Source organism: Aspergillus tubingensis (assembly GCF_013340325.1).
Source record: "Aspergillus tubingensis WU-2223L DNA, scaffold_15, whole genome shotgun sequence".
In the NCBI taxonomy this organism is placed as follows: domain Eukaryota; kingdom Fungi; phylum Ascomycota; class Eurotiomycetes; order Eurotiales; family Aspergillaceae; genus Aspergillus; species Aspergillus tubingensis.
This window is the reverse complement of record NW_023336289.1, coordinates 972,986-992,984: the sequence shown is the minus strand read 5'-3', so window position 1 is coordinate 992,984 and position 19,999 is coordinate 972,986. Positions and strand designations below refer to the sequence as shown.

The 19,999-nt window shown below is 50.9% G+C and overlaps 6 protein-coding genes across 6 annotated transcripts; 4 read left to right on the top strand and 2 right to left on the bottom strand.

Annotated features, from left to right (window-relative positions):
- Positions 1 to 4,285: 4,285 nt before the first annotated feature.
- Positions 4,286 to 6,009, top strand: AtWU_11166 (alpha-amylase; the record flags this gene model as incomplete). The annotated part of the gene is made up of 2 exons (XM_035506268.1): positions 4,286 to 5,296; positions 5,353 to 6,009. The coding sequence occupies 2 exons, from the start codon at positions 4,286 to 4,288 to the stop codon at positions 6,007 to 6,009; spliced, it is 1,668 nt and encodes a 555-aa protein (XP_035362161.1).
- Positions 6,010 to 6,754: 745 nt separating this feature from the next.
- On the top strand, positions 6,755 to 8,863 carry AtWU_11165 (alpha-amylase; the record flags this gene model as incomplete). Its single annotated transcript, XM_035506267.1, has 8 exons — positions 6,755 to 6,833; positions 6,899 to 7,327; positions 7,390 to 8,000; positions 8,061 to 8,084; positions 8,151 to 8,171; positions 8,229 to 8,448; positions 8,497 to 8,758; positions 8,830 to 8,863. 8 exons carry the CDS (start codon positions 6,755 to 6,757, stop codon positions 8,861 to 8,863), a joined length of 1,680 nt encoding a protein of 559 aa, XP_035362160.1.
- Positions 8,864 to 9,945: 1,082 nt separating this feature from the next.
- On the bottom strand, positions 9,946 to 10,879 carry AtWU_11164 (GPI anchored serine-threonine rich family protein; the record flags this gene model as incomplete). Its single annotated transcript, XM_035506266.1, has 4 exons — positions 9,946 to 10,423; positions 10,486 to 10,620; positions 10,687 to 10,765; positions 10,828 to 10,879. The coding sequence occupies 4 exons, from the start codon at positions 10,877 to 10,879 to the stop codon at positions 9,946 to 9,948; spliced, it is 744 nt and encodes a 247-aa protein (XP_035362159.1).
- A 2,039-nt stretch (positions 10,880 to 12,918) lies between these two features.
- On the bottom strand, positions 12,919 to 15,279 carry catA (catalase catA; the record flags this gene model as incomplete). The annotated part of the gene is made up of 3 exons (XM_035506265.1): positions 12,919 to 14,618; positions 14,671 to 14,983; positions 15,046 to 15,279. 3 exons carry the CDS (start codon positions 15,277 to 15,279, stop codon positions 12,919 to 12,921), a joined length of 2,247 nt encoding a protein of 748 aa, XP_035362158.1.
- An 895-nt stretch (positions 15,280 to 16,174) lies between these two features.
- AtWU_11162 (iron-containing alcohol dehydrogenase) lies at positions 16,175 to 17,601 on the top strand (the record flags this gene model as incomplete). Its single annotated transcript, XM_035506264.1, has 4 exons — positions 16,175 to 17,053; positions 17,133 to 17,157; positions 17,227 to 17,234; positions 17,305 to 17,601. The coding sequence occupies 4 exons, from the start codon at positions 16,175 to 16,177 to the stop codon at positions 17,599 to 17,601; spliced, it is 1,209 nt and encodes a 402-aa protein (XP_035362157.1).
- A 514-nt stretch (positions 17,602 to 18,115) lies between these two features.
- AtWU_11161 (uncharacterized protein) lies at positions 18,116 to 18,379 on the top strand (the record flags this gene model as incomplete). The annotated part of the gene is made up of 1 exon (XM_035506263.1): positions 18,116 to 18,379. The coding sequence occupies one exon, from the start codon at positions 18,116 to 18,118 to the stop codon at positions 18,377 to 18,379; it is 264 nt and encodes an 87-aa protein (XP_035362156.1).
- Between the last annotated feature and the right edge of the window lie 1,620 nt (positions 18,380 to 19,999).

Below are 19,999 nucleotides of genomic sequence, written 5' to 3'. Positions count from 1 at the left end.
GTACTGAACTACTAGACTAGCAGCGATGCTGAGGCTCAGCAATGAGAGGCTGGATTGGGGGCACACATCGATATCCGCGATAGTGGATCGAGGGGAAGGGACTAAGGGACGATGAAATGAAAAATAGAAAAAAGAAGCAGACGAGACGTCTCGTCTTGTCTCGTCGATGTGTATTTTGCTAATAATAACCCCAAGCTGACTGGAGGACCACTCTGAATGGCTCCCCGGTGCCAGCTCACTCGTATAGGATTTGTTCCCCGGGGGTAAGTTATCGAATCCACGCCGGAGGGACTTCTAGCCTTGTCCAGAGCCAGAGGGAGGGGCGATTTCCCTTTGGCTATGACGGAATACTTTTTGCCTGCTAAGAGTGGACTAGACCGCGGCAGTGCGGTGCAAAGACCAAAAGAGGGAATTTAAAAATAAGTATTGAAAAATTGAAATTTTAGAAGGGTTAGAAAAAAAAAAAAAATGAATAAAAAATGGATAACGGAAGTGGACCGTTGGGTGGTCCGACAGCCATCCCATTGAAAAAACCATGAGCCACTCTCGTATATACTAGTAGTGAGTAGGCTATTCGGAGCCGTTAGATGCATAGTAGGTTTCCTCTCGGACCGGTAGGCATTTTACGGTGGAACTCAAGGGGGCAGTTGGAACTGGATCACTGGATGTCTTAAAAAGAAGGGTTCTTCCGCCCACTTGATACCGCCAGGCCTTCACCAATCCCCTTTGAGATCTAGTCTCGACCCTCCCTTTAGTCCCCCCGAAAACTGGACCCTCCCTGGTCCCTCCGAGGACTTTCTTAATGTTCCCATCGCCCATATTGGTACTATGGGAAACAAGCGAAGACCCCTTCTTCTGCTACTGCTGCTACTGCTGTTGCTTCTGACGGTAACCTCTACTAGGCCAAGGGTGCCAGGTCGTATTCACGCCCAAGCCAGACGATACCTGAAGAGGCAGCAATACGGTGGCGTGCAGCCAATCTCGGTAACGAAAAAACTCTATTGGCCCTCTTCTAAGACACTCTACACAATAGTGCAGGTGATGTCTTACTGTCATCAAGCAGCTCATTTTTTTCTCGATTTCTTTGGGAGGAAATTTGGGTCTGATAAGGGCGGACCCTCCCGATTGGTGGTGGAGGGACTGGGATTCGGCTAGTAGTCTAGTAGTGGTAGTATACTGGAGAGAAATGATGGTGCTGATACCGTAAGAGTGGTGGTAGTTGGTAGTCATTTCTCGTATAATTTAGTTTTCTGGTATAGAGGGTCAGACCTATAGCTTTGTCTCCTGCCCTTTACTCGCAGAAGGGGGAGGTGAGCCATCCCATGCATGCAGCGGGCTTGGTGGTGTGTTTGTTCCTGAATATGGTATGTGTGTATTTTTGGGGGCAACAGTATTCCCAATCAGCTTCAATCCGCCAACTTCCGTGGCGTTGACTTCGGGCCTCCAACTGCAAAAGGGTCAGAGAAAGAAAAGAAAGGCAAAGAAAAGGAAAAAGACCAAAAATACCGACGAGCCAGTCATAGCCCGGAGATGATTCCGTGGTTGATCCCGAAGCGATCCTGACCGGTTGAAAGTTTCCAGAAAGCTGTCACCGACCGAGAGCGGGCCCCTGCACTCTTTGCCTGCTATTTTGGCTCTTTTGCCCGGTTCGACTGCCAAGCCTCTGTGTCACTTTTTCTTTACTCCCTCGCAGCGGAGAAAGCGAAAAACACAAAAATAACAGGCAATAAGAAACAGGAAATTTTGACGCTGGCCTTGCCACTTATATTCTTTTCTTTCCAACGAGCCTGAGGAATGATCAGCATGTCATCCATAAACAACGCTCGCCCCTGCAGAAGCATACTACTTCTACTTTCCACTCCTTCGAGGCCACACAGACCCGTAAGGTACACAAAGTCAGTAAGATGCCAGAATGTTTTGTTGGAGCCACGGAGGCCATCCTGGCCAGGCGGGAGTGGGTCTCCGGCGAAGGATTTACGGGATCGCAGATTCAAATCTGGATGGTCTTTGGTCGGGTTCCCGTGAGGCTGGCAGCCACCTTGGGTTTTTGGAGAGAGAGGGTCTACTACTAAGTAGACTAGTTTGGACCCTTGGCATCCCGGTGTGCTATCTTTTCACAATTTACACAGCACAGAACCGAGTTAGATAGACGGGACTAGTCTTCTTTGAGTCTCGCGGAGGACTAACGAAGGACCTAAGTGGTGACTACTACTGATTTCTGCTAAAGGTCTGATCGGATACACCACACTACGAGAAATCGGGCCATGCATGTCTTACTTGGTTTTATTTCCATCCCTCGCTGGCCAATGGTCTCCTGCAAACTGATTATCAGCCAGGGCAGAGATCACCCAAAAGAGCGAACAAGAATATTTCCGAGCAACACCACCGTTTCCAATAATCAGGATTTATTCCTGTTTTTTCTTGCTCCCTGGTCCCCACTTGGCGGTAAGGTACTGTCAGTATTGTGAAACTTGCAGCGTTCTGATGGTAATTTGAAATCCAGGCTGGTGATTCGGGCAACGCCGCTTTTCCCAATCCTGCCAGCCAAGCCCGCCGCCAAGACCCTGGCGGTTGGACCTTGGCTCGCCTGGAAAAAGGAATAATGAGAAGATAAATCAAATTTGCTCTCGGACAGGCAGTGTTCCTCTTATCGGGGCTGCTCTGTGTGCCTGAACCTTGCATTAGATATGAAGTCTATGAAGTCAGTCAACTTATGCAGACGAGGAAAATATCTCAATCACTTATCTCCTGCCAAGCATCTGGGGTCACCCGTCAAGGAACATGGCGAGAAGATTGAGCCAAGCTTTACCCTCGTTCTCATTTCCCCTTTGTCCACCCACGCGATTTCCGTCCAAAATTTGGGGGTTGGAGCAGCTGCGTGCTTTCTCGGACCAGTATATCCGCTGTTGTCTGACTGTCTCACATATTCTCGAGTGCTCACAAAATGTTCCCCTGATGAACTAATTATACTAATTGGCTAGTCTTCACTTGGTCAGGGTTCAGCGGTGGAGTCCCTGGCCATCTTCATTGGATCACCAAATAGCCTAAAACGGTGTCTTTCCGGAGATTCCAAGTAGGGCAGACACCAGAATGGTTCTACTAAACTACTAGTCAAGAACATGTCTCACTGGCCCCCTCTTCTTCCCCATTCCGACCCATCGGAATGGCCGGTTGGCTCATCTGCCGCTCTTTGTGCCTGGCAGAAGCATTAGCCCCAGCTCGTGGCGGCGTGACAGGCTTGGTCTTGGAGAGACCAGAAGCCCATTCCTTCGCCGGGAAACTCGTGCCACCGTTGACGCCAGTGGTGACATCTGCAGGGGGGTGAGGAGAAATGCCCCCTCTCTTGAAGCCAATGGGAAGGACAAGCTGGCAAACCAGGAAGTGGTATTCTTCTAGTCAGATAATCTGGGGGAAGCTGCAAGAGGGAACCTCGGTGCCACCACCGGCAGGGATCAATGGTTCCTGGTCCTGCGCGGGAGTCGCCCTGGGGTTCCGGGAAAATCTTAAAGATCAGGCTTTCGAGGGATCTGGGCGACGCCTCTGATGCCTTTCACACATGGCAGATGATGAAGATGGTGGTGATCATGATAAGGAGGATAATTCATCTCATATCTATCAATCTATACCCTTTTCTCCGAGTGGCAATTTCGCCCGCCACCTTTGAGTTATATGATAGTAGTACTAACCCAGATGCACTGCACTGCACACTCATTGGTCCCCTCTCGAATTGAACTAAAAAGCAGACTAGTTTACCTGTTTATCATCCCCATCCAGGGGATCCGGCCTGAATGCAGTTAGTGAGGTCGGTCCCCTTGCTGCTCGCTCCACCGGCATTTTGCACCTGCACCTGATGTTCAGTCAAGCTCTTCCCCAGCATTCCACTTCTTCTTGCTTCCCCTCTTCTCTCCTCTCTTCTCCTCTTCTTCCCTTTCCCTTCCTTCCTTCCTTCCTTCCTTCCTCCTCGCTCATTCTTTCGCTCTCGTCACATCAACCAATGCATCCATCACTGAAGTGACCCCCTCTTCCTGGGCTTTTTCCCTTGCCATTCATTTTTTCACTCTTTGGATCTGACCATCGCCATTCTTTCTCTACATCTGGGTCCCACTTCTTTTGTCACTCTTTCACCTCTTGCCGAGCCCGTATCCTTCCTTTTTAGCGTAAACGGCTATCTCCCAGCATACCACATTCGCCTTATCGTGTCTCGAAGTCGGCCCCGCAGTTGCTCGGCAGGTACATGTGAGCATCTGGATCATTGACATAATTACATTTCCCAGTGACTGTAGCCATGGTCTCAATGTCAGCCCTGCGACACGGGCTTGGGGTCCTCTATCTTGCTGGCTGGCTGGGGTCGTCGCTAGCTGCCAGCACCGAGCAATGGAAGTCTCGGTCAGTCTATCAGACTATGACGGATCGCTTCGCGCGCACTGATGGCTCAACCACCTCCCCCTGCAACACTACAGAGGGTCTGTACTGTGGTGGCACCTGGCGCGGCATGATCAACCACCTCGATTACATCCAGGGAATGGGCTTTGATGCCGTCATGATCTCCCCTATCATCGAAAACGTCGAAGGTCGCGTAGAGTATGGAGAAGCCTACCACGGCTATTGGCCCTTGGATCTGTACTCCCTCAACTCTCATTTTGGCACGCATCAGGATCTGCTCGATCTGAGTGACGCCTTGCATGCTCGCGACATGTATCTGATGATGGACACGGTCATCAACAACATGGCTTACATCACCAATGGCTCCGACCCCGCCACCCACATCGACTACTCAACCCTCACCCCCTTCAACAGCTCGTCTTACTATCACCCGTACTGTAAGATCACCGACTGGAATAACTTCACCAATGCCCAGCTGTGCCAGACCGGTGACAACATCGTGGCCCTGCCCGATCTGTATACCGAGCATGCCGAGGTTCAAGAAACGCTGAGCAACTGGGCAAAGGATGTCATATCCACCTATTCCATTGACGGTCTCCGCATTGATGCAGCAAAGCATGTGAACCCAGGCTTTCTGAAGAATTTCGGCGATGCTGTGGATATCTTCATGACCGGCGAAGTGCTGCAGCAAGAGGTCAGCACGATCTGCGATTACCAGAACAACTACATCGGCAGTCTCCCGAATTATCCCGTCTACTACGCCATGTTGAAGGCCTTCACCCTGGGCAACACCAGCGCCCTGGCCACTCAAGTCCAGGAGATGAAGAATTCCTGCCATGATGTGACCGCCTTAACCTCGTTCTCCGAAAACCACGATGTCGCGCGATTTGCCAGCATGAACCCGGACATGGCTGTAAGGACCCATGAACCCTTAAAACGCATTCGCCAGCTAACATTCTGTCCCATTAGCTCGCGAAGAATATCCTTACATTCACTCTTCTCGCCGATGGTGTGCCCATGATTTATCAAGGTCAGGAGCAGCATTTGGATGGCCCCGGCAGTCCCAAGAACCGAGAAGCGATCTGGCTCACTGAGTACAACACCGACTCTGAGCTTTACAAATTGATCGGCAAGTTGAATGCCATCCGGAAGCACGCATACCGACTCGACAATCACTATCCGGATGTTCAGACGTACCCCGTCTTCGAGGGTGGCAGTGAACTGGGATTCCGCAAGGGAGTCGAAGGCCGGCAAGTGGTCATGCTTCTATCCACGCAGGGCACCAACAGCAGCGCTTACAACCTCTCGATGCCGGTGAGTTTCACGGGCGGCACGGTCGTGACGGAGATTCTGAACTGCATCAACTACACGGTCAATGCCCAGAGTGAACTCGTGGTTCCGATGGATAAAGGAGAGCCGCGCGTGTTCTTCCCGGCGGATCTGATGCCCGGCAGTGGACTGTGCGGACTTCCTGTCGCGAATGTCACCTATGCCGCCTTGAAGACGCAGGGTGCAGCGGCAGCAGAGGCTGCTTTGTCGCTGGGCATCAAGACCGATGCAGCTTCCAATGCTTTGCTTTCCCTGGTGCTGTCTGTGGTGGCGGGTCTGCTTGTGGGGATGTGGTAATATGCTGATAGCTACAGATGGGATGAGATATATTATCTGTTTCAGTGTTCTTTGTATGTATTTGCAGTAACGATACCCTTACCTAGTATTTTGTATATATTCACTTCACAATATTCACTACCACCTGCATATACTCGCGGTAACCGCGTCTCGCTTTTTCCACACTAGTTACTAGTCATCCAGCACTAAGCAATAAACAGAATAGAGACAACTAAAAATCCAGTACCATCTATATATATATAGATCACCTACATACTAAAATCCAGACAATGGCCAAAACGGGTACCTGCATCCAACAGCTGTTGACGATCACCGTGGCTGGCTGATCTTCTCCCAACACTAATCTGGAGGCAAATCCGTTCGGCCTCGGTAGGGTTCCGAGCAAAACCGCCCGGGCTAAAAATACTCGGTCATCAGCGACAAAACGGCCCACTTCAGGACCCATAGAAAATTGAACTGAAGTCATGCACAACGTGTTAACTAACTGACTAGCTAGCTAAGCCAGCTATTCTTAGTGTTGGCACATTAGCTATTCTAAACATTCTTTGTGAGCTCAGCTCCGTCGCTGCAATCTACTCTTCACCTACCATCCACCATCCACCATCCATCCAAGCTACATGGACACAAACACAGTAAACTACTAGCTAATTCCTCTTCCTCGCCACAGTAAAAAAAATCCTCACCACCACCACAAACCCACAAAATACCCCCAAGCACAAGAAGAGCAAGAACCCAGACAAACAAAATGTTCAGCTTCCTCCCATGCTTCAAAACCCGGCGACAACACACCAAATCCCAAACTCAATCCCAAAAGCAAATAGAGGGTTAGCGACCACCCAATCACCCCCAGTTACCCAGAAATCAACCCATAGTAATAACATATCAATAGAAAAAGCCAACGCCATAGAATCCCTTCCGTCATGGCACTCCCCTACGGAAAACACGCTTCTCTTTCAAGCCTTCGAATGGCACGTCCCTACCACCCCCAACACCCCAGATAAGCGCAGCCACTGGCGCCGACTCCAGCATGCCCTGCCCGCTATCCACTCCCTCGGTGTAACCACCATCTGGATCCCACCGGGATGCAAGGGCATGGATGCCAACGGCAACGGGTATGATATCTACGATTTATATGATCTGGGGGAGTTTGATCAGAAGGGAGCGGTGGGGACGAAATGGGGTACGCGCGCGGAATTAGAGGATCTGGTAAGGGAGGCGAGTGCCCTGGACGTAGGGATATTATGGGATGCGGTGTTAAATCATAAGGCTGGAGCGGATGGTGTGGAGAGGTTCGAGGGTGTGAGGGTTGGTGATGATCGTATTTCTCCCCATTTCTATCTATCGTGCGTGAGGGTCATGATTACTGACATGTATCCTCAGGACGAGATATTGAAGATGGTGATCCCCAAGAAATTGCAGGCTGGACATCTTTCACCTTCCCCGGCCGGGGCACCACCTACAGTCCCCTGCAATACCACTGGCACCACTTCTCTGGAGTAGACTGGGACGACGCCCACCAACGCAAAGCAATCTACAAGATCCTGGACCCTTCCCGGCCGGACAAGAACTGGGCTCAGGATGTCGGCACAGATGAGAACGGCAACTACGATTACCTCATGTTCGCGGATCTGGATTACTCGCACCCAGAGGTTCGGGAGGATGTGCTGCGCTGGGCGAAATGGATTATGTCTGTGCTGCCGCTGAGTGGGATGCGGCTAGATGCGGCGAAGCATTTCTCAACGGCGTTTCAGAGGGAGTTTATTGATTGTGTGAGATGTCAGGCAGGGGATAGGAAGGTGTTTGTCATTGGGGAGTATTGGAGTGGGGAGTTGAGGGCGCTGCTGAGGTATCTGGAGGAGATGGAGTATCGGGTTGCGGTGGTGGATGTGCCGCTGGTGGAGAGGTTCTCGGGGTTGTCGAGAACCAGGAGGGCGGATTTGAGGGGGGTGTTGAAGGGGACGTTGATGGAGGCTAGGCCGGGGAATGCGTTGGTGAGTTATCTTTCCTCTTGATTGGTGGACTTGGAAAGACTAATGGGGCGTCTTGTGTAGACGTTTGTTACGAATCATGATACGGTGAGTACATCTATGGTGGAGTGACGATGGTACATGGATAAGTGCTGAACTGATGTGACAACTTAGCAACCGGGGCAAATGCTGGAGGTGAGTACATACATTCACTAAGTATATGATGACGAGCACCGCGCTAACATCTATCAGAACATAGTCGAACCCTCCTTCAAACCCCTCGCCTACGCCCTAATCCTCCTCCGCCAAGGAGGCCACCCATGTGTCTTCTACGGCGACCTCTACGGCAGCTGCGACGGTGGCCAGTTTCCAGTCCCGGCCTGCGAAGGCCAACTCCCGATTCTCATTCGTGCGCGCAAATGGTATGCTTACGGTGAACAGCAAGACTACTTTGACCAGCCCAACTGCATTGGTAAGTCCGTCCCTTCTTCTCTACGATGCAGTTTTTAATAAATGAAAGGTTTCATCCGCTACGGCAACGCCGCTCACCCCTCCGGGCTGGCCTGCGTCATGAGCAACGGCGGACCAGCCACGAAGCGCATGTACGTGGGTCGGAAACATGCCGGCGAGAAGTGGACGGATCTGCTGCAGCGAGACGATGATCACCCGTCTGTCACGGTAATTGATGAGATGGGGTACGGGGAGTTTCCGGTCCAGGGGATGAGGGTGGGTGTTTGGGTGGATAGTGCGGCGGATGGCCGAGGATGTATGAAGGAGCCTTTGTAAGTCTCTATCTTTACTCTTGCTGGATTTGGGTAGATGTTTGAAACTGACACAGGGGATATTGGAATAGTGACGTCGATATCTATGGTAGTCAAGCATGCTAGCTGGCTTAGGACGGACCATTAATGGAATGAAATTGGCCCTAGTATCCATGTCTTCTAAGACATGATGTATATTATTACTCTCAATATGTAACTATTTATCAGACTAGTTTTACTATAGTAAGACAGCGTGACAAGATAATCAGACAACACTAGAATAATATATCCACACAAACTAGTTTAAACAACTCCATCTATTCTAATAACTCCAAGACACGCACAGAAAAACACACACAAAAATAACCCAAGACATAAGACACAATCTCACCCAAAAATTATCCATCCATCCAAGCGAAGTGACAAAAAAAAAAAGTAAAAGAAAAAGATTCTGAACTGGTCCGTGGGGTCACTTAGCACCATTTTTACCCAAAGCAGTAACCCATTCGGTGCTGCCCGACACACGGTAACAATACCGTGACCAACATCCGAAACTTCCTACCTGTATTTTTCAATTCCCGGCAAGTACAACTAAAGTTTCTGGTATTTGCCATGCCCTACAGGGTCTGGGTTGTGTCTGACTGTCGGGGTCATTCCCGAAAGGGTCCATCCAGCGCCGAGGGACCCATGGATCATCAACATCTAGGTGCACATTGTAGTAATTGGGTTCACTCTCGGACTTGTTCTGAATTGGGAATTCTATCTACCTTGCCTACTCTTCGGTAGGAGTTGCCGGGCCATGGGAATCCTTTTTCTCTCAATATTTCTCTCGCTGCCTAACGTGCACCGCACATGGTTCGACCGGTCGCATGGAACGGAACCAACAATCCAAGGATTTTAATCCATTCCATCCAGCTTGAACCCTACGTTACTACTTTGTAGAAAGAATGCCGAACCACGGATACCATCTACAGGGATCTTCCTCGGTGATAATATAAAGTAATGTAATGGATATATGCTATAGAACCATTAAGTAATAACTAGCTTGGCTAGAAAGTATGTATCTATACAAGCAATAAAACTGCGGCATTGCTTTCAAATCACCAATTAGGTGATAAGACGAGAAGAGAAACTCCGTCACTCATTCACATCCTCACCCCACCGCACTACATCTCAGCCATCCACAAATAGAAAGCTTTGGGGATGGTTTACAACTGCATAGCCACAACACCCATCACCAAGCCCGCAGCAACAGACATCGGCGCAGTAAGAGCCATACCGGCGCCGGTGGAGACGGGGGCAGTAGTCTCGGTACCGCTGGCAGAGGCAGCAGAAGTACCCGAGGCAGAGGCAGAACGAGTGGAGGATGCTGTAGTCGACAAAGTGTTAGCGCCCGAGGTAGTAGTGGTTAGTTTGCTGGTGCTGCTGCTGGAGGTGGAGCTTGTGCTGGAGCTTGCAGTGGTGATGGAGCTGGATCCAGTGGAGGATGAAGAAGAGGTGGAGGAGGTATCAGTACCAGTAGAAGTGCCAGTAGAGGAAGAGGAAGAAGAAGAGGCGGAGGTAGTCATGGAGGCGCTGGCGGTGGTGGTGGAGCTGGAAGCACCCTCGACGGTGAACTGCTCGGACTGCGCGAGGATACCGCTGTTCGTGGAGGAGGTGGAGAGGAGGTTGATTTGGTAGCCGGAGCTGTTTACGTTATTAGTATGGTGGTGATGGTGGATGAAGTGTAGAGAAGTGGAGGAACATACCCATCGGTGACGCCGGACAGGCCGGACACAGTGTAGGATCCCTTGGAGGTGTCGACATCAGAGGCGACCTTCTTCTCTACAGTGGGGTAGACGGCGTTGTTGACCAGGTAGAGGTCGAAGGTGGAGGGGTCAGTCCTGTGCATGGTGGTTAGTATGTGGTGTGATTTAGGGCTGATAAGGCAAAGAGGGGACGGGACATACGAGACGGAATCCCAGGTCACGGTGAAGGAGCTGGAGAGATCGACATCTTCGCCCTTCTTGGGGGAGGTGACCTCAAGAGCTAGTGAGAAGTTAGATGACTGTATCGGAGAATTGACTGGGAAGATAAGAGTGTAGACTAACCGCCGACGAAGGCAGCCAGAGGCAGAAGAGACACGGCGTAAGAGAGACGCATGGTTGTAGAGATGATAGATTAAGAAGGGGAAAGGGTATCAATTGGAAATTTAATGATAGAAGAATGATAGAAGAATGATAGAAGAATGATAGAAGAAATCAAGACAGACAGAGGAATGTCGGAGGAGACCCTGGTTAAATAGAAGTGTTAATGGGTATCCAGTTTGCCATCGTGTCTCACAAATACTGCTAGTTAGTTTATGGCCGAGATGACCGAATCTTCGATCAACGGGGGTTCAGTTCGGTTCAGTCTTAGCCGCCCCAAAGAGAATCCCGGAGAATGAACCGGATCCATTACATGACAACAATAACAACAACACCAACTCGACTACTGCTACTACTTACTAGTACACTAAGTCAAGCAGATCCCCCGATGGTCTGTGAGTGGGCGACTTTTCAATACTTTGGATCATTTTGAAAAACAGGCATGCTATATATAGCCAGCTGGTCAGGAACCAGGGAACGGGGCAAACGGGGGATGGTGAGGTTTCTGATGACAGGCAATTGATGCTGGCGCAGGATTGGGCTGGTTTCAGGTGGACAGGATGCAGCGTGGACCAATAGACACTCGATTGATAACGCATGGGGCTATTAGCTTATGCGGATAGAATATGAGGAAAAAAAGGAAAGAAAAGTAGGGTAGAGTGGGAAAGACCTGTCAGAATCACACTCCCTCTGTCTCTTTCTCGCTCTTACTCACTCTCTGTTTCTCCATTTCTCCAATCAATTAATTTCTCTTCTCCTCGCACCGCCACTTCTCGTAGTTTCATCTTGGCAGAGATTCCCCCATGCATAATAATAATAATAATTCAATCCTCAACTGCTCAGGTCCAAACTCAAAATCTCGACTGCCACAGGATACTAACAGTCCCTTCCCTCCCATCAGCCCATTCTATTCTCTCCCCATAAGTAGACCTCCCTATATTGCTTCCCACGTCGCACTTTGTGCTTCCTTTCTTATCAATGTTAGAATTCGTCATCCTCACACGATAACTTGTTTTTGCTCGACGCAAGGGGGCTCCACTGGGCGCCTTATCAAGCCTGGCGGTTAACCATCTAACCACTTTGTAACTAGCCATAACTAACTAGTTCAATAGAGACTAACCAACTTCATACCTAGTACTTATTTTCAACTCTCTATCTCCCCGCCCAATCAACACAGCACGATTGACTCTTTGTTCAATGCGGGAAAGAATGAACCCTCCCTCCCACCTTTTTTAAACTCCGCGCCTTCGTATTCCCTGATAAAGCCGAAATTGAGTGGCTGGCACTGCCCTTTCCCTTTTTCTTACTTTGGACTGCAGGAACCACACTTTCCCCCCTGAATTGCAGAATTCATTGCACAAGGAACGATACTGTGCAACATACTCTCACTGTAGATGTAATGTATTGTCGATCTATTTACTGTCGCCCGATTGAGAATATGGAGTTAGTAGAGCGGGGTAGTATCTGTATATCAGACGGATGGCATTAATTTACTTTTGGTCGGATCTTAGTTGTGATTGTGTACTGTAGACCGTTAGATATGTAATTTAACTATAACAACTTAGGTTATCGACGCATATTCATCTATCTGCGACGCTTTGAACACGTATTGATCTTTGAGTTGACGGTTGGGAGCGTCGGATGCTATCTACTAAATTGGACCACTATTCATAACACTGAATTAAAAACTTCAATGATGATAACCAGTTGTAATACGTATAAAGATTCGCATCCTGGATCTTCTATCCTAGCCCCTGTTGCAGGGTTGCTACACACATGTTGTGTTAGCGAGGTAAGTGCTTACTACTAGCAGTCAGGGGCGCCCCGACGTGATACAATTCATCCGCTTGTAATGTACTTGACCCATCGCGAAGATGATTCGGGGGTGTGAGATGTTACTCTTACGAGGTATGCTTCAATCCTTCTGATAAGTGCATTAAGTAGTCATTATCCTAACATACATTTGCAGACAATTAATTACTCATTTCTCATGATCACAGACCATCCCATCATTACAATTTACACCCTCATCCGAGTTAAAAGGATTGAGGCTGTTTACCAGGCGACCGTCGAGCTCAGCCCATCCAACTCGCGCTGGTAGTTCCGGTGCTGCGCAATCTGGTAGAAGAACATGCCCACGAAATCCTTGGCGCCCTTCGCGATCTGCACGCTTTCCTTGAAGCTCTCCGGCTTCTGCACGCCACCAGCCGTGACCACGCCATACCATTCCACGGGCTGTGGCTTGGAGCTGGTGGCCACTTGCACGTCTAGCACGCTACCCAGCGCCTCCTTGATTAGCTCGGCCGCTTCACCTGTGCCAGCCAGTGGCTTCAGGTGGCCAAACGTCTCGGCGATCCAGTACCGCATCTGCCCGTTCTTCCGGAGCGTCTCCACATGCGGGCCACCGGGAATGAACGTGGCATCAAACATGGTTGATCGCTGTCCATCATACTGGTGGTCGGCGATGATGCCCTGCGATGTCTCCTTCGATTCCCCGTCGGCATAGATGGGCGACCGCTTGGTGCCGATAACAAACGGCAGAGCACCCGCCACCTTTACAGCGGTCTGAATGCCCTTGAAGGCCACCGGGTCGTATCCGTCGCCAATTATGATGGCAATGCGCCGACTGGCGATGGTCGGAGACTTGGGGGGAAATTCGGTCTGGGAAACATGGATCGTCTTCCGGCCATGGTTGGCCATGAGGGCCTTTTGAGGAATCGGGGCGCCCACGACTTCCGCCACCTGCTGCGCTAGGGTCAGGTCGATCTCCGCCAGGCGCTTGCCGGCCAGGCGCTCGTAGACGATTGGGTCATCGCAGTGGTCGAGCTCAAACCCAAAAGCCTTGACAATGTGCAGCTTCTCGTGCTCCGACATGGAGTTGTAGAAGAGTTGGGCCTGGGAATGATGTTCGCGGAACTTGGGGCTCAACGCGCGCCTCTTGCGGCCTTGTACCGGCTCGGGGTATGACTCGAAGCCGCCACCCTGGGGAGCAGGCTCGTCCGGCTTTGCCGCCTCGAAGCGGTTGGGCCAGTAGTTGACGGTACCCTTAGTGATGCGGTGTTTCATGGCACCGTCGCGGTTGTGGTTCAGCACGGGGCAGACGGGGCGGTTGATGGGCAACTCCTCCCAATTGATGCCGAGACGGCTAATCTGGGTGTCGAAATAGGAGAAGTTACGGCCCTGAAGAAGAGGGTCATCGGAGAAGTCGATACCGGGAACAATGTGTGATGTACAGAATGCAACCTGCTCTGTCTGTGGGAAGAATTCATCCACGTTGCGGTTGAGTTCCAACACACCAATGGTGCGGGGAGGGACCAGATCCTCTGGCCAGATCTTGGTCGCATCGAGAATGTCGAACTCGAAGTCATCCTGTTTCTCTTCAGGGATGGTCTGGATAGACAGGTCCCATTTCGGATATGCGCCGTTGTCAATGGCCTCCATCAGATCCTTGCGGTGGAAATCCGGGTCTTGACCCGCCAGCTTCAGAGCTTCATCCCAGACGAATGAATGCACGCCTAGGTGAGGCGTCCAAATAAACTTGACAAAGTGGCGCTTGCCCTCCTTATTGATAAGCGAAAAAGTGTTGACACCAAACCCTTGCATCATCCGATAGGACCGTGGAATGGCGCGGTCCGACATAGCCCACATGAACATGTGAGTGGCTTCTGGGTGCAAATAGCAAAAGTCCCAGAAGTTGTTGTGCGCGGTCTGCGCTTGAGGGACCTCATTATGGGGCTCAGGCTTCACAGCGTGGACTGCGCCAATTAGTCAAGTCAGGGATAAGAAAATGGACTGGGATGGACGTACCGAAATCAGTGAACTTGATAGCGTCCTGGATGAAGAAGACCGGGATGTTGTTTCCAACCAGGTCCCAATTACCCTCGTCTGTGTAAAATTTGGTTGCGAATCCACGAACATCACGCACCGTGTCGGCGCTTCCCTTGCTGCCCTGCACGGTGGAAAAGCGGACGAAGACCGGTGTATTCCGCGATGTGTCGGTTAGGACCTTGGCGTAGGTCACGTCCTCACAGCTTTCGAGTAGCTTAAAGTTTCCGAAAGCGCCGGTTCCACGGGCATGGACGACACGCTCGGGAATCCGCTCGTGGTCGAATCGGTGAATCTAGGATACGATCAGCCACTGCATACCTCTCCACGATAATCAGCGCAGGCATGTCGAAGTACCTTCTCGCGCGCAATCTGATCCTCTAGCAACGATGGACCTGTGCGACGGTCGTCGACTGACCGCAGCCAATTGTCGGTATTGCTAATGGGTACGCCGTGGTCGGTGGTCTGACGCTGCTCAGTGGTGACATCGACCAGGTTGCGTTCCAAGTCGACCGTCTTCTTGTTCTTAGATGACGCCGTCTTAACGGCTTCGTGAGCTTTCTCAAGCCCTTCGGCAATGACCGTGGCCATGGTGATACTGTGGGGGTTGCTGTGAATAAAGCCAGTGGTAGGGAATTCGATAAAAGCTGATGGATGACCACAAAACAATTCCAGCGACCGGGGGGGCGAGCGTACATTATGTATAAACGATATATGATCATCGGAGCGCTTCCCAGTTCTGTGAGCCAGTCAAACATACTCTGTAATGGGGGTGGTCGGATTGGCTGTCTGGCACGTAACCATGACGTTGCGACCGAGACGTCACCGTGACCACTTTCTTCCCCAGATCCATCCGGTGCTTAGAATGATTAGAAATCTGCAGGCTTCTTATCCACCAGATTCAGGGTCTAGACATTGAGCTAAAATCAGGCTGTCTTCCTACGAATGGGTGGTACTTGGAGGCGCTCATTGGAGCGATCACTGGCGGTGGTAGGGGTGAAGTTATGATGTTATTCCCAGCCGGTCCTCATCGGCAAAGGCGGTCCGATAAGCGATAAGGATTGTGATGCATTTGCCATCCAGCATGCACTGCATCATCTTGCGGTTTCCAGGATTGCTGAGCCCTGAAGCCTGAAACCTGAGACAGTGAAGCATCTTTTCTAAGCGTGCATCAATTTGCACCACGGCCATGTGTTGTACCAGTACCTCCAACCAGTGTCTCCGATCGATACCTTGAGGCTTGGCCTCCCGGGAGCATCCATCGTTAGTAACCTCGTATGGATTAGTTCAGTCCAGTCTGACTGTCTACTAGACTAGCGGCTGCACACAGGAAATTGCCGATTACTTGTACCCCGCGTAGCATCCGGTTTATGTTCATCCAGACGTGTCAGAACTAGTACCTATCCAAGCTTTGCCGTCGTACTACTCGTCCCCAATAGAATCAATTCGTCGACCACCTCTTCAACCAAGTTCACGCGCCCAGACCATGCGACAGAGGATCAAGCAACTCGACCTAGACGGTCGCGAGGGCCACGATGCCATTTTTGAGGCCTCCTACCTGGACGATGTTCCGGCCGCCTTGGAGGAATGGGGAGCGTCTCGCATCCTACTAGTCGTGAGCACAACCCTCGATACCAAAACGTCCATGATCAAAGACTTGGAGGCTCGGCTATCCCATTGTGTGCTACAAAAGAAAACGGGAGTGGGAAGTCACTCCCCGTACCGAGACATCATGGATATTGCCCATACCATTCAGTCACAGGGCATTCAGGCCGTCATCTCTATCGGGTCCGGTTCCTACTCCGACGCATGCAAGATCGCCGTCATGCTCAGTGCGACTCTCCCAGCCGGCTTCGGCACTGACGATATGGAAGCCCTGGTCGATCAGGTTTACGGTCTGGCTGGCCCCGACGGGATCAAAGCACCCACCACCAAGCTCATCTGCGTGCCGACCAGTCTCAGCGCTGGGGAGTGGAACCACTATGCCAGCGGCACCAATGCTCAGGGCAAGAAACAGCACTTTGTGCATCCCGAGGGATCCCCGAGCTTGATCCTGATGGACCCGCGGATCGCCAGTACCATGCCCTCACACCTGTGGCTGGCGTCGGGTGTGCGGGCTGTGGATCATTTCGTGGAGACACTGTGCAATCCTGAGTGCCACGAGGAAGCCACGGAGCACATCAAGAAAGCGCTGCCAATCCTGATCCGGGGTCTCAAGGATTATCACACCGGTCAGGAAAAGCATGATGAAGAGGAATTGCTCAAAGGCATTTCGGAATGTCAGCGCGGCTCACGAGACGCTCTTCTGCCCTTCATTCAATGGAAGATTCATATGGGGCCAAGCCATGCGATCGGCCATCAACTTGTGAGTCTGCTCTTTGGTGGCGCATCTACATTGACTGTACTGCGATAAAGACTACTAACCACCGAATTCTGCACAACAGGGAAGTGTCGCTGGTGTGCAGCATGGTAAGTGATCCAGAAACCACTTCAAGCTGCGGAAAGTAGAAAGCCACTAACCGTTCTACGCATGTTCAGGAGTAACGGTAACTAAATCCGAGAGAGCCACCAATTGTGGACAGGCAGTCGACTAACCTTTTCACGTTTTGTGTGTAGAGTTGCATCATCTTACCCGCGACGTTGCGATACACCAAGCCTCAAACCGCGGCTGCTCAGGAGATAATTCTCGACATCTTCAACTCGGTGTTGGGGTTCCAGGAGACTGAAGCCGCTGACGCTATGTTGCGATTTGTGCAACTCCTGGGGATGCCATCCCGGCTGTCCGAGGTCAACGTGACCAGTGACGAGCAGTTGCACAAGATTGCCGATATGACTTTGACCGACGTCTTGGCAGAAAAAGGGAACCTGCCGGACAGAGCTGGTGTGCTGCAGATCCTCGAAATGGCTCGGTAAACAAGTATTATGCGGCGGGTCGACGGAGGCGTCTTCAATTTCCACTTCGTCGTACTATTACCACGAAGAGTGGCAGACTGCCCTAGAAGTGTAAGCTGTTCGTTTGATCCCTTTTTGTGCTTCTGGTTTGTTCAAGAGTCCAATATCTGTGGGATGGGTCGTGGACGCGCGTCCAGAAAGCACGCGGGAAGGAATGGAAACAGCAGTGCATCCGAGACTCCACTGACGTCATGGGTCACTGCACCTAGGTTAGTTGGTTAGCAGGTAGCAGTTAGACTAGTTAGACAGTATATCTTCGCGATGCCATCTGGCATATCCGGTCATAGATGCACATCATTGCGAGTTGCTGCCCATCTGAACGTGACAGCTTCTGAGGTATGTAGTCAGACCAGTCAGACCCACTCCCGTAGAGATTGATTACTGAGCCATAAGCTCCACCAGCAGATACTTGTCAGATTCTGCGTACAGCAAATAAACCATCACCAGTTGAAATATCTAGCAGACCGCAGTGAACATGCCTTTTGGAAATCAGGATTCCGGAGTGACTGGCGCGGCCAAATTCGTCACATCGACCCTCGGCAACGCGGTCGGCGGCGTCTCTCGCACTGTTGGCGGGGTGACAGGCGCCGCGGGGCGAGGTATCGGCGATACCATCACCGGCGCCACAGGGAGCGCGGGGAAGCCTGTTGGCGATGCACTGGGGAGTGTGGGCAGCGGTGTGGAAGATGGAGCCCGGAAGGTTGCCAAGGGAATTGAAGATGCTGGACAGTGGAAGTGAGAGAAGGAGGGGGGAGGGGGGGAAGAGTGGACGATGGGAATAAGAGTAAACAATGATGATGTCGGTCGGTAGGCGGTGTGCTAGTTCTTCCTGCAGTTTCATGATTGTTACTGTTGCTCGCAATTGGTGAAAAAATTGTCTAAAGAAGCAAGCTGGAAAGCCCTCAAACCTAATAGGGTGCTTTTGATTCAGGCGATTGATGATTATCTAGTACGTCTGCAGGAACAGCACATTAATCTAAATTTTCAAGCGTTGCTTCAAACTGCCTGTTGTACTTGCATATATTTTTGCGGCAGAATGTACTATAAAAGTAAGCGGTCAGCTGAAACGCATGACTAGAGGCCCCGAAATATGCAGCTGCTATGGAGAACAACTATTGACGTTGGCTAATAATTATAATATTATTTTACTTTTGCTAAGGAGAACATTCTATCTCCAGTCAACAGAGTCTAATAGTGATGCTTACTAGTAGTCTCCATCAGCTTAGTAGTACTCCCTTTATCCCTATGCGGCTGTGACAACTCCTCGCCGAGAGTATATATTTAGATGACTACTACTCTTTCAATGCAACTGCAGATTACCACATCAACCCTGCTGCCCTGAGCGCAAGGCACATCCAATTCCCATGGAGATACATTGCATTAGTGTGATTAGTATGACTACTAGTAGTATTATAATATAGGCAGCCTTCTCTCCCAGAGCAGCAATCATGAATTATTGCATTGAGAAAGTGATCATCGGTTCGGATCCGAGCTGGCTAAGCGAAAGCAATAACTAGTACTGGATAAATGTTGCATTAATATTATGACGGCGGATATTCCGCGCAAGAGAATACTGAATGAGGCAAGATGGTCCTTTCCGGATTGATAAGCAGCACACTGCCCCGTCGTCCAGAGGGGCAACGCAATTTACAGTAGCACTGGACGGATGCTGGATAGTACCTCGTGTTGGTGACTTGCTAATACTACTAAGCAAGCCGTCAGCAGCAAAATCGACGTCGACCCAGCCTTGCGGATCCAGGGTACAAGGAAACCGCCACTGGAGCCAAACCTTTTTTTCATCCTTTTGACCCTACTTGACTCCGGCACCCCGACTCCGAGAACAGAACGGATAGCGGAAGATGGGAAGGAAAACCTTAAAATCCGAGCCAAATTGAGTAGAAGCTAAAGGCAGAAGGCGAGAGAAAAGCCGAAGAAGCCCCTTCAGCTTAACTAAGCCGACCGGGGGAAGGACTGAGTCAGCGCCCGTACTAACCAGATGGAGGCTTGTGAGTGGCTCAATGGGGATTAGTGGACGGGTTGCCTCAGTGCGGCATCCACGAATTGGGGCCCGTCGCCGGTCAGTCCCGGCTCAGGCTTGAGCTCGCCTCCTCACTCTACTGACTAGTTAGTTAGTAGTTCTTCTCACTACTAGTAGTATTACTCTCACTGCCTCCTCCTTCCCTTCCAGCCCCGGCCTTTCTGCCAGCCATCCTGTCTCTTTTGACTCCCTCCACCTCCCTCCGCATTCCACCTCCTGGCATCTTACTGTTGCTGACGCTCGACTGCCCCTCGATACCTCCCGCGTCGCTCACCCACTCCCGATACGCGCGTCAAGCCCCGTCCGCCCTTGATCTACCCT